The 13,150-nt window shown below is 39.7% G+C and overlaps 1 protein-coding gene across 1 annotated transcript; it reads right to left on the minus strand.

Moving 5' to 3' along the window:
- Positions 1-263: 263 nt before the first annotated feature.
- Positions 264-8,936, minus strand: LOC115990691 (cationic amino acid transporter 1-like). Its single transcript, XM_031114497.1, has 3 exons — positions 8,555-8,936; positions 6,212-6,554; positions 264-1,323 (listed from the first exon to the last, which is right to left on the minus strand). The coding sequence occupies exons 1-3, from the start codon at positions 8,934-8,936 to the stop codon at positions 264-266; spliced, it is 1,785 nt and encodes a 594-aa protein (XP_030970357.1).
- Between the last annotated feature and the right edge of the window lie 4,214 nt (positions 8,937-13,150).

Below are 13,150 nucleotides of genomic sequence, written 5' to 3' on the forward strand. Positions count from 1 at the left end.
ATACGATCACCTCATTATAAACGGCTATTAATTAACAACATACATATGTATTACCATTATAATAAAGAGGATGATAAACATCTAAGTTGCACCTAGTGTGGAAGCATAGTTGTGGCCACCTGTAACAGCTAAATTCTATTAGTTCTTTCACAATATAAACAACTATGATGCTTCTACACATGTAGCTCAACTGGTACTATATAATGTTTTCCACAGATGCATTCAAGATTTAAATAACACCAATAAGTGACCATGATAAATATCTAAGTGGCGCCAAGTGTAGAAGCATTGCCAACGTTCACAAACTCTTGAGCCGGAACCTCTTCCAGCACCTTCGACTGCTCATCCATCCTCCTATCCCTAGATGCCTTTGCCTTTGCATCGTCATAGGACAAATGTAATCCGAAAAATAAATAGTAAACCATGAGAATTCCAGTCCATATGCCAAACCTTAGGTACGATGCTTTATCTATAGACCCAAGTAGAAAAAAATTAATAGCAATGGATGCTGAAGGGAGCCATGGAACCAATGGTACACCCCAAAGTCTTGGATTTCTTGCATGTGGAACAAAAAGCCAAAGCCCCATTGTTCCAACAAACCAAATTGGCACAGTTATTGTGTACCCAATCCAACCATAACTTTGGGCCCAATAAACAGCAGTCCCAAATGAAGACCCTAGTATAAGAACAAGACACACAATGAGCTTAATACGATTCACTTGTGTTGTCACCCCACTAACATAGTAGCGCCTCACAATAAGCGCAACAGCTACAAGCATGAAAATGAACAGTGTAGACACTGAGAGAAGGTTTGCAAGAATGGTAAGCGGTGTGAAAAAGGCAATGATTGCGGTTGCTACAAGCATGATAGCCGTGGCATTAATGGTTGTTTTAGTCCTTTCATGGACCTTAGCTAAACAATGAGGCATCATGTGTGTACGTGCAATATGTGTAAGATACCGAGCTTGACCAACAGCTCCAACAAGCAGAACTGAAGTCATGCCTTTTAGTGCTCCAAGTGCGACTCTATACTTAGCCCAACCCATACCTACGGCTTGAAATGCTACCGAGTATGGAGCATCTTTATCAACATTAGCGGACGGTTGCATAAGGCATAGTGTCATAGCTAGTAAACAATAGGCCAATGTGTTTATAACCATTGAGCCAAAAAGTCCAATCGGGATGTCTCTAGCTGGATTTTTAGTTTCCTCAGCCACAGTTGAAACGGCATCAAATCCAACATAGGTGAAGAATAGTCCAGCTGAAGCTTGGAACATGCCTCGAGCACCAAAAGGAGCAAATGGAGTGTAGTTTTCTAGGTTGCACGGACACGCCATTTTTGGCGTCGTGTCGTTGTCGTGTCGGTGTTGTGTCGGTGTCGGACACCGGAACGGGTACGACTCGCCGGATTCCGGTGTCCGGTGAGTGTCCTCTTTTTTTTTTTTTCGTTTCTCCGACACGCGTCGACACGGCTCCAACGTGGCTCCGACGCGTCCGACACGCCAGCAGTGAAGAAAAAAAAAATCACAGATTTTGAGTCTGAGAAGTCATTTTGAGAAACCCACCTCTCAGGTTCTCAACCCACCCTCCCTCTGACCTCTGCTGCTGCCCACTGTCCCTCGCCGGAGCTAGATCGGGCCGATCGGCGAGCTCCAAAGACGTCGAGTGACGCCGTGCCCTGTCCCTTCCAGCGATCTCTCTCTCTCTCTCTCTCAGCGTGGACAACAAGTCCGACGACTCCGACCTCCTCTCTCTGTTTATTTTTTTGCCGTTGCCCTCTGTCTCTCACCGGAACTAGATCGGGCCGATCGGCGAGCTCCATAGACGTCGAGTGACACCGTGCCCTGTCCCTTCCAGCGATCTCTCTCTCTCTCGACGTGGACAACAAGTCCGACGACACCGACCTCCTCTCTCTATTTTTTTTTTCTTTTTTGTTGGTTCTCTCTTTCAGATATCAATTTTGGTGTACACAGTACTGTACTCACTTAGTTATAAGTTATAACTTATAACGCGTTTTTTTTTTTTTTTAAATTAATCCCACTCTCACAGTTATCACAGTTAATGTATTTTTTTACTCAGTCTTTTGTTTTGTCTTATAAATTATAATATTTATTATAAATTTAGTAATTTTTGTTTTAATGTGTCCTGTTATAGTTTTATTTATTTATTAAAGTTAAATATTGTGTATTATTGTACTTGTGGGGCCAAAGAAAGTGTAGCCCGGCCCAGGCCCAGTTTATCTTAAGGTCCGCGGCCCAAGCCGAGGAGAGCCATTGCCGAGGACGACCTCCTCCTCGGCACTTCACTAAATGCCCAAAGAGAGGAACAAAATGAGTGTAAGGGCAAGGCTAGGGAAAAAAGCAGCCAACACAGTAATACGGAATTCGGCGTTTGACAGGCCCATGCCCATGCCCATGCGCCTTTCCAGCAACTCCCAACCACTCTAGGTATGGGTCGACTGGACAGGCCTTCACCCCAAAAAGTAAAATCAACACGTGGATACAAAAAGGGGATAGAGCACCAGTATAAAAGGGGAACGAAGGAAATCAAACCCGCCCAGGCAGTATTTTCCCAGAGGAACTACTACCAAGCAGATTATCTATGTCCGAGGCCATACCTTTGAAGCCCACTCTCTACAAATGATATTGTGAGGGCCTCCTTTCGTACGAGCCCAATACTGTCTTGGGATCGTAACAAATTGGGCACCTACAATTGGCGCCGTCTGTGGGGAGGTTTGTGTCTTGGCATAGATGATGGTTTGAGACAATACCCGTGTCGTTTCTACCAGCCACTTACAGTGCTCTAGCGTAAAGCTTCGATAGGGGCTATGATCCTTGACTAGGGGCTACACTTATAGCGTCAGCCATGTAGATGATTCAAGGGGCTCGGCCGAGGATTTCATTCCCGTCAAGGCCCCACAGATGAGAAAAGCAAAAATTACAAGTTTTGGACAGAACCAAGGCCTTGTATGGTCCTCGGACTCAAGCCTCTGGGGAAACCAACTACTTAGAAGAAAAATTACAAGTTTTGGACAGAACCAAGGCCTTGTATGGTCCTCAGACTCAAGCCTCTGGGGAAACCAACTACTTACAAGAAAAATTACAAGTTTTGGACAGAACCAAGGCCTTGTATGGTCCTCGGACTCAAGTCTCTGGGGAAACCAACTACTTAGAAGAAAAATTACAAGTTTTGGACAGAACCAAGGCCTTGTATGGTCCTCGGACTCAAGTCTCTGGGGAAACCAACTACTTACAAGAAAAATTACAAGTTTTGGACAGAACCAAGGCCTTGTATGGTCCTCGGACTCAAGCCTCTGGGGAAACCAACTACTTACAAGAAAAATTACAAGTTTTGAACAGAACCAAGGCCTTGCATGGTCCTCGGACTCAAGCCTCTGGGGAAACCAACTACTTAGAAGAAAAATTACAAGTTTTGGACAGAACCAAGGCCTTGTATGGTCCTCGGACTCAAGCCTCTGGGGAAACCAACTACTTAGAAGAAAAATTACAAGTTTTGGACAGAACCAAGGCCTTGTATGGTCCTCGGACTCAAGCCTCTGGGGAAACCAACTACTTAGAAGAAAAATTACAAGTTTTGGACAGAACCAAGGCCTTGTATGGTCCTCGGACTCAAGCCTCTGGGAAAACCAACTACTTACAAGAAAAATTACCCTTGTATGGTCCTCGGACTCAAGCCTCTGGGGAAACCAACTACTTAGAAGAAAAATTACAAGTTTTGGACAGAACCAAGGCCTTGTATGGTCCTCGGACTCAAGCCTCTGGGAAAACCAACTACTTAGAAGAAAAATTACAAGTTTTGGACAAAACCAAGACCTTGTATGGTCCTCGGACTCAAGCCTCTGGGGAAACCAACTACTTAGAAGAAAAATTACAAGTTTTGGACAGAACCAAGGCCTTGTATGGTCCTCGGACTCAAGCCTATGGGAAAACCAACTACTTAAAAGAAAAGCTACGTTACATGGGCCTTAGAAACTATCCGAGGAGAATTCCCCCATTAACGGTTGGGTTAATCCCTACACTGAATGGATTGCCCATCCTGCCCTCGGACCCTTAGTACCAAAGGGATTGACGCAACTTAGAGCAATGTGCTACCAAAAAGAACACAATTGAGGTCCCTCACTGCTCGGCTACCCTCTCGGATGAATTATTTAGAGTTTATCGTTCTCGGACATTGGTCTAGCATGCATCGCGCAGCACTCAGCCGTTATCCCGGTTAGTTCCAAGAGTTTAATTTATTGAAGATTACCATTGTTATACTTGATAATGTCTATAAGTTTGAACTAGTAGGAATCTGTGTTAAGACATTTTTCTGCTCCGAGTATCATTAAAGGCAAGCTTATATTTAATATTCATGCACAAAGTAGTTGTTGCAGAAAGGAAAAGTATTTAGAAAGAAATAAACTCATCTTTTATTAAAACAAAGGAATAGTACAGTGTACAATGAAAAGATGAAATAAGCTTACATTAAAGCTAACTACGTAAGTAAAAAGAAAAATACAAGAGAGTAAAGATAAAGCCGAAGGAGGAACACAGAGGAGAGGTTGGCTGCTGCGCCGAGATGTTGAGTAAGGGAACCACTCCTCAATACTTTTACATGCCCATAACTCAGGCAGCAAAAGAACCCGACGAGGGGCCTGCACCTTCGAAGAAAAGGTGCAGAGAGCACCTGGTTTTGGGCTAGCGCCGCTGAAGAAAAGGTGCAAGGAACCCAACTTGGGGCCTGCACCGTTGAAGAAAAGGTGCAGGGAGCCGGAAGTTGGGGAGCCCTCGCGAAAATTTGCCTGCGGCAAGGCAGACGACGCTGATGGCGGAAATTCCTTCTTCTGACATGCCAAAAATCTGGCATGACCAGAACTTGCTTCGAATTTTGACTAAAAGAGAGAGGAAGACCATCTTCCCCCTGTCAAAGCGGAGGACCGGCTTGAACCTGTGCCATCCTTGTCCGTACTACATCACCTTGAGGATTCGGTGCCTCTGAAACGGGTAAAGACCCTTCATCCCCACCCATGCCTCAAGCATACTGCCCTGAGGCTAAATGACACTGAAAATGGAGACTGAGTATGGCGGATGGATTATGTTTCTGAAGGAAGAAGAAGGGTTTGTATGCAAGGGGAGTGACCCCCTATCCTATTTATACACAGAGCAGACCGGTGGCATTAAACTTGTGCAAATTTCCAAGGGACGCTACAGACAAAGCAGACTGGACTCAATTTCCAATCTCAACCTCAGCCGTAGGATCTGAAGATCCTCGTGAAGGCGCGCCTCGAGTATCGAAATATCAAAAGGCTCCGCGCGAATGAAAAATAAAGGCGCGTCCCTTGGTCTGACACGACTCCCGAGTAAATGGAAAAATGCAAATATTTATGGAGTGCAGAATCAGAACAGGCTATGATGTAGGCCCAACATTATCAAAACCCTCCTTCCCAACTAAAAGTCGGGCAGCAGGCTTTTGAGGGGCTATTGTGGAGCCAAAGAAAGTGTAGCCCGGCCCAGGCCCAGTTTATCTTAAGGTCCGCGGCCCAAGCCGAGGAGAGCCATTGCCGAGGACGACCTCCTCCTCGGCACTTCACTAAATGCCCAAAGAGAGGAACAAAATGAGTGTAAGGGAAGGGCCAGGGAAAAAAGCAGCCAACACAGTAATACGGAATTCGGCGTCTGACAAGCCCATGCCCATGCCCATGCGCCTTTCCAGCAACTCCCAACCACTCTAGGTATGGGTCGACTGGATAGGCCTGCACCCCAAAAAGTAAAATCAACACGTGGATACAAAAAGGGGATAGAGCACCAGTATAAAAGGGGAACAAAGGAAATCAAACCCGCCCAGGCAGTATTCTCCCAGAGGAACTACTACCAAGCAGATTATCTATGCCCGAGGCCACCTTTGAAGCCCACTCTCTACAAATGATATTGTGAGGGCCTCCTTTCGTACGAGCCCAATACTGTCTTGGGATCGTAACAAATTGGGCACCTACAATACTACTTTGGGTGTTGGTTTACTTATTTGTAATTTTTACATAATTTAAATTTTAGACATAAACATATTTTATGTCTAAAAATATTTAAAAATATTCCTAAATATAAAATATAATTAATTATTTAACCGCCGTATTCCCGCCGTGTCGTGTCCTTATTTTTCAAAAATTGCCGTATCCCCGTATCCGTGTCCGTGTCCGTGCAACATTTTGGGATTGGCTTTTGTAAGACCGGCAATGATGATTAAGATGATGACAATGAGATGAACAATTGAGGTGACATAATTGAAACGTGATGAGGCTTTGGTACTTATGACGGCGAGGATACAGATGATGAAAATGACAACAACAGCAACGGGGTCTAGTGATTGGTAGTTGATTGGTAGCGAATGGACTACGATGCGGAAATCGTCATGTTGGTGGTTGCAGAGAGTGGCAAAATATGATGTCCATGAACTTGCAAGAGCTGCTCCACCGATCACATATTCGATGATAATGTTGTCGGCTGCAATGAAGGCCACAAAATCTCCAAGCTCTACCCTTAGGTAGGCAAATGAACCACCTACAATATAGTAGCGTTTTGTGTCAATTACCGGCTATGTAATACAAGAATTATTTTTAAAACCTTTTGAGCTTAGGTTATATTTTCATATCAAGTGGCTAATAGTTTTTGGTGTGGCGTACGTACGTACGTACGTACCATGTCACTATTCTAAACATACCTAATAATATTCGAGCATTATTGTGTCATGGAAATTGAACTCCATTGTTGCATTTTCCTGTTAAGGTTTTGGATATTAATTATATTGTTAATGCTATTTGGAATCCTTTAGGACCATAAAATTACTATTTCTTTGTTTATTACTCTTTTGGTAAGTCACACAATCCTTCACCTTGGTCTTATGGTATGCATATCAGCATATGTATGTTTTTATTAATTTGTTGATTTGCTTACTTGTTAAGAGTGAATAAATGTACATTTTTTTTTTTGAGTTAAATAATTAGTTGTTCGTGAAGAATGGGATTTATTTATACCAATAAGTTAAACTGTACCTAAACAAATAAGTTAAATAGTAGGAAAGAACTATTCATAGGTGGTAAGTTAAAATCTTAAAATGATATATGGATACCCCTCCCCCAATTATTCATATTTCCAATGTAACCTTCTTAAATTGGATTAATTTTTATATTTGTTATTACTTTGACCCTCTTATTCTTAAAGATCTAATTTCGCCCGAGTACAAAATTTAGCTTCATTCGAAAAAAATTTAAATCTCATTAAGAGATGTTGGACAATGGTATATATTTTTACAATTGCTATTTTCATGAATTTTATAGACTTTATTTTTTACCATTGATTGTGAAAATCTGAATATAGATATTACCATGTAATTTGATATGAATAGTGAATAGGGCCAGCCCTAGACATTTTAGGACTGAGAACTAAAATGAGGCATTTTTTTATATTTATTTATTAATTAATTAATATTTTTTATTATAATATATTTTATTTAAAATATATTTTTCTTGACTTTTGAAATGCAAATTGACTAATAATTAAGTTCTTGTATTCAAGTTCTTTTAACACCCCATTTTCAATCGATAATATAACTAATCAATTTAATCTTTCTTGGAACATTGTTAATCTTAGATATGATTTTATTAATTTTAATCTTGAAAATCTTCTTTCTGTAGAAGCAACTGTAACAAGTATTGTTAGTAAAATTCTATAAGTAATGCATATATTTGGAAATGAATTTAACCTTTTTTTTATATATATAATTTAGTATGTAAATTGGAGTATATTCTTTATTTGTGAAATTTCTTTTAAAATTTTTAACTCTAAAAATAAATCTAAACCATCAATATCATAATAAATATCATATTTGAGAAAATATTCAAGTTTAAGACAGTATTTTTGCAAACTATAATCATCTAGTGATTTCAATTTCGTGATGTTAAATTGAAAACCAAAAATATCTTCATATATTTGAAATTATTCAAATCTATTCTCAATTGAACTAATTGCTTTATCTACTATATATAAGAAATAATCAATTCTAAAATATTCTTTAGCAAATCATGTTGTCTCATTATGAATATTTTCATCAAATTGTTTCTTTCTATGAATTATATGTTTCTCACGAAATATAGGTTCTATTTCCATTTCAGATGCAATTTTTTTAGATGAATTCATAGTAGATGTAAATCTATTTTCTCTATATCCTTTAAAATAAGAAATAAGGCATTTTAATTGATGGTAAATTTTTACTAATAGAGTTGACAGCAAATAATATATCATACCAAATAGTCATATCTAATAAGAACTCAGAGCTTTCAATTTCAATTTCTACTATCCCTTCTTTTTCAAAATTTTGGGCCCCCTTTCCACCTAGGGAGCTTAAGCAATGGCCTAATTGGCCTAGTGGAAGGGCCAGCCTTGATAGTGAAGATGAAGTGATCAGTAGTATACAAACCACTTGATCATACGATGGACATAATAATTAGATTCTTGAATCATTTTTAATGGGGGAAAAAATTGTAGGATCAAAAAGCTTTTACTTGCTACAGGGATCTCCACGGCAAACTCAGTGTAACAGAAAACAGAAATCAAGGCACAAATTCCAGGGATAACATAAGATAACACAACAGCAGGACCAGCATGTGACTGGGTCTCAAGACCAGTGAGCACAAAGATACCAGAACCAATAACAGCGCCCATGCCAAACCAAATAAGATCCCACCAAGTCAGTGTCTTCTTCATCTCATGCTGGCTCTCAGCCTTCACCTCCACCAGCTTCGTTTGGTCAAGTGATCGGCTCATAATCCGGTCCAACAACCGGTGTGGTATTTCCATTAGTGCTTGGAAATAGTTGCCCCAACTCTGGAATGAGTTCTTGGGGTAGTCATGAAAACCATTTATTGACGCTTCAGTCCCAGCCATTCTAGTAATATGCACACAAAAATGAAAGTGGGTTAAATTTGAATGCAGAATACAGGCATAATATTGTTTTTTTTTATTATTGTCATATAGTTTGAACAAGTTGCAAGTCAAAGGAAACAGTCATATTGGATTCTTATGTGAGTGAAGCAAATGACTGCATATTCTTTCTTGTTTTATTGTAGGTTTTGCTTTCTAAGGCAACTAAAAAAATGCAAAAATGATAACAGTTGAACTCTTCTTTTCCCAAAAATGATCAAAAGTTCAAGAACCATGAGAATAAGAGAAAACTAAAACATATCAACCTGATTTGAAGAACCTCTATTTTAAAAGATTTTGGCAGCGAGTATGTTCAGAAGCTTTATAAATACACTGAAACTTCAAAGTGGGAGATAAATCCGAGAATCATAACTTTATAAGACGTTGATTCCTACTGCAAAACGTAGACCCCGTACATGTTTTTCTATAGAAAAACATAACTGACCTCTGTCCCTTGTGCCACTAAGGCAGATACCAAACAACTGGAAAAAATTCGTTGATAGTAACAACCTCACAAAGCAATAATCTCGATAACTTAAAGAGAGCAAAAAAGCAATAACAAAAGACAATAGACAAAGGATATTCACACAATGACAATCAATTTAACCCCATCAAAGAATGACATTAATTATAGAAAAATGTTAAAGTTACCATCAATTTTAGTACAAAAGACTTGTATATTGAATCTGGATGGTATCATCTCGCACAGCATGATAAATAAAGTAGTTTAAAACCTCATGTATATGCACAGGTACAACACATTAACTTATAAATAAATTTTTACTTAATAAATAAGCATTGTTCATGGTATTATGTAAAAAGTTGATAAATTTGAATTAATTTAGCTAGAAAAAAAAAATGACATTGAAAAGCATAATCTTTCAGACTTTCTCTTTCCTTAAGTTTAGATATATAATTGGATTTCTTATGGTTCATTTATATTGGACTTCTTGTATTTTGCACTTAATTAACTTATTTGTCACAAAAATTAAAAAGATTAAATGGGACACATGACACAAAATTAGACTCTAGCTCTTATTTAAATTTTAATTGAATTTTCTCTCCCTTGACTATATATATATATATATATATATATATATATATGATTTTTTAAATAATTTTCGTTTTGTATTTAAAACTTGCCACATCAATCTTGTAAGAGCATTCTTATCAACGTGAGTAAAATTTTTAGCATATAACATCTCAAAACTCAAAATTTCAACTTTTAACAACTCATTTTATAATATACCCAACATCAAAGATTCTATATTTTTTACCATTTCAAATAAATAATATAAACTACTCATTAAAATAATAATAAAACAACTGCACAAAACTATAGCAACCAGCCAACCCCCTCCTCCACCACCCCCACCACCGCTCCACTTGCCATAACCACCGTTGTAGCAACCACAACCCACCACAGCACCACAAGTCACAGTACCACCGTGACAAGTCACAGCACCACCATTGTAGCAACCAAAACCCATCACACACACAAACCCAATATCGATGACCCACGACCCACACCCCACACCAAACCAAAACCACTACCACAAACCACAGCAAAAAACCCACCACAAAACCTCCATCGCTGCCACCACAAAACCGACCATCCACCCACCCCGATCTCAACCCCAACCAAAACCCACCACCACCCACCCAATTCTCAACCCCAACCAAAACCCACCACCCCGAGCTCAACCCCAACCAAAACCCACCACCCCGATCTCAACCCCATCAAAACCGTCGCCAAGCACCACCGATACCCACCAAATCAGACCCACGAAACCCACCAAATCATGACCACAATTGCCGACCACAAACCATTGAAGCTTAACAGAGATCAGATGCTCATCAGAACAGAGGCAGCATGATGAAAAGGGAAGGGAAATGATGCCTAGGTTGTGAGGGAGAACCAGAGAACAAGAGGGAGAGTCTGAGAGTTTGAGGGAAAGTATGAGAGTCTGAGGAGAGAGAAAATTAAAATCAATAAAATATTATACAATATTGCTATAGTGCGCTCTCAAAAATGAGAGTGCACTGTAGCAAGATTGTAAATTTTATAACATATAAGACTTTTGATGGAGTTGGTTTTTGGGGGTTTAGATGCTAAAAAATAGCATTTATAGCATTTAGGAGGCTTAATGAGAATGCTCTAAAGGGAGTTAATTCTAAATTAACCTACACAATCATGACCTACCATCAAGTTGTAAGGGAAAAAAAAAAACCCAAGATTTTTCAAGAGGGAAAATGAAGGGTAACCAACTTTGATGGTTAGGTGGGGTTCAAGTTATAGTTCAATAGTAATAGAATTTTTCGTAGTATATCATGTCTATAAAAATAAATAAATTAAATTAAATTAAAAAAAAAAAGGCTTGACGTAGTTTTGATTGCGATCAACTACATGGAGAATGTCCATTTTAGAGATGTGCGGAAGGCCATAGAACCAACGTAACGACAGGGAGTGAAAGCTGTTGGATCTAAATTAGTTTTTTTTTTTTTTGATAATCAGAAGCTTTTATTAAGAAAGAAAAAAACTACAACAAGCAACTAGACTCTCTCAAAACAACATAAGAGTAGGGCTATCCATCTCACCTGCCCTACCCGCCTGTACCCGACCCGCTACAACCCGATCCGACTACTCCAGTTGTTGGACACGGGTCCCGAGCTCCAAAACCCAATGTCGCCGGTTTGGTTTCAGGTCCCTTCCTTCAAAAACCATTCAACCTGACCCGCCCGAAGAGAGAACAACCCACAGCGAATTCAAGCTTTCTGACAAGTTTTCCAACATGATTTGGGGGAAAAAGCATCGGATTTGAAGAAATCTCTACTAGATCTGACTAGATTGCACTGGTTCTTAGACAGCTCAGGAGAGATCTCGCCGATTTTCTCCTTTTTCGGTGGTTTCAGGCGAATTTTAGCTTCACCTGAAACCGATGCTCACCCGACAGGAAACCGACCCGTAAAACCCGATCTCCGACGGGTCAGTTGCAGGTTGGGCACAAACCCGCCCCGCCCGACTCATGGACAGCCCTACATAAGAGAAATAGTCTGGACTAAAGCTAACATCAAAAGAGCCATAAAAATTGCAAAATAAAGACCACTTGGCTAAAATGTGGGTAGCCTCATTACAAATCCTAGGCACCCATCTAACAGCTACATTACTATAATTAGCCAAAAAGGACCTCAAATCAAAGCATAAAAACTTGATTCTCCAAGGGGGAGGCGCTATTGAGTTCGAGAGGAGTTTGGCCACGACTTGAAAGTCTGTTTCCACTGATATAGAATCACACCTTAAATCCAAAACTAAAGAAAGCACCCATCTCACTACTTCCGCTTTAGCTTTAAGAGGGATGGTGGTGTTCACTTTCCTTGAACCAGCAAATACCACTTTCCCTCTCCAATCTCTTGTGACCACAGCAATGACAAAGAATCTTGGTCCTACCGCAGCATCTACATTTATTTTTAAGCCATGCCTCAGTGGAGAACTCCAACTCAAGGCTGATGCAGAAACTCGAGGTCTAACAGGGGGGGGTCTAGCACTTTTATGCTCAACAAAAAGCTGAAAATTCTGGTTGCAACTTCTTCCAAATTCATGTCCATGTTCTCAAAAATGGAACGATTTCTCTACTTCCAAATAACATCATAGAGGATGGCACCAAGTAACAAAAAGTCATCTCTTTGGCTAGGCAACAAATTATTCGCAAAATTTGGAGATAAAAGGAAATTGACAAACTCCAAAGGGGATTCAAAATTCAAAACTTCCATTCTCAACCCCCGTTGGCATTGGAACAATAATGATTTAGAAAAGGGACATACCATGAATAGATGCAAAGTTGTCTCCACTGCCAAACTGCAAAGAGGGCAGCATAAATCCATACTCTCATTAAATCTGCTAATTACCTCTTTAGTAGGCAGCAAGTTAGCAACAATTCTCCAAAGAAGCATCTAGAAACGTTCACATAATTTTTTCTTCCAAATCTAACCCCTAATAGCATCAATATTGGAGGGAGGAGATTCCATTCTCAAGAGCCAATGAGCAAATTTAACAGAGAACAATCCGGAGTTTGAAGCTGTCCTATCCCAACTATCTTCCTTTTGGAAAACAAGGATGGGAATGCTTAGAATTAGCTCAACCACTGGATCTTCAAAAAAAAAAATTAATTTGGCTATGT

The sequence above is a fragment of the Quercus lobata genome, chromosome 5 (assembly GCF_001633185.2).
Source record: "Quercus lobata isolate SW786 chromosome 5, ValleyOak3.0 Primary Assembly, whole genome shotgun sequence".
Taxonomy (NCBI): domain Eukaryota; kingdom Viridiplantae; phylum Streptophyta; class Magnoliopsida; order Fagales; family Fagaceae; genus Quercus; species Quercus lobata.

What these genes read in the sequence shown, in the direction of transcription:
- LOC115990691 (XM_031114497.1), bottom strand. Translation starts at nt 8,936, where the DNA reads ATGGCTGGGACTGAAGCGTCAATAAATGGTTTTCATGACTACCCCAAG. An exon ending in CGTGGAGATCCCTGTAGCAA is followed by an intron (nt 6,555 to 8,554) that starts GTAAAAGCTTTT and finishes ACTATATTGTAG; the next exon opens with GTGGTTCATTTGCCTACCTA. An exon ending in ATTGCCGGTCTTACAAAAGC is followed by an intron (nt 1,324 to 6,211) that starts CAATCCCAAAAT and finishes GGCGTGTCCGTG; the next exon opens with CAACCTAGAAAACTACACTC.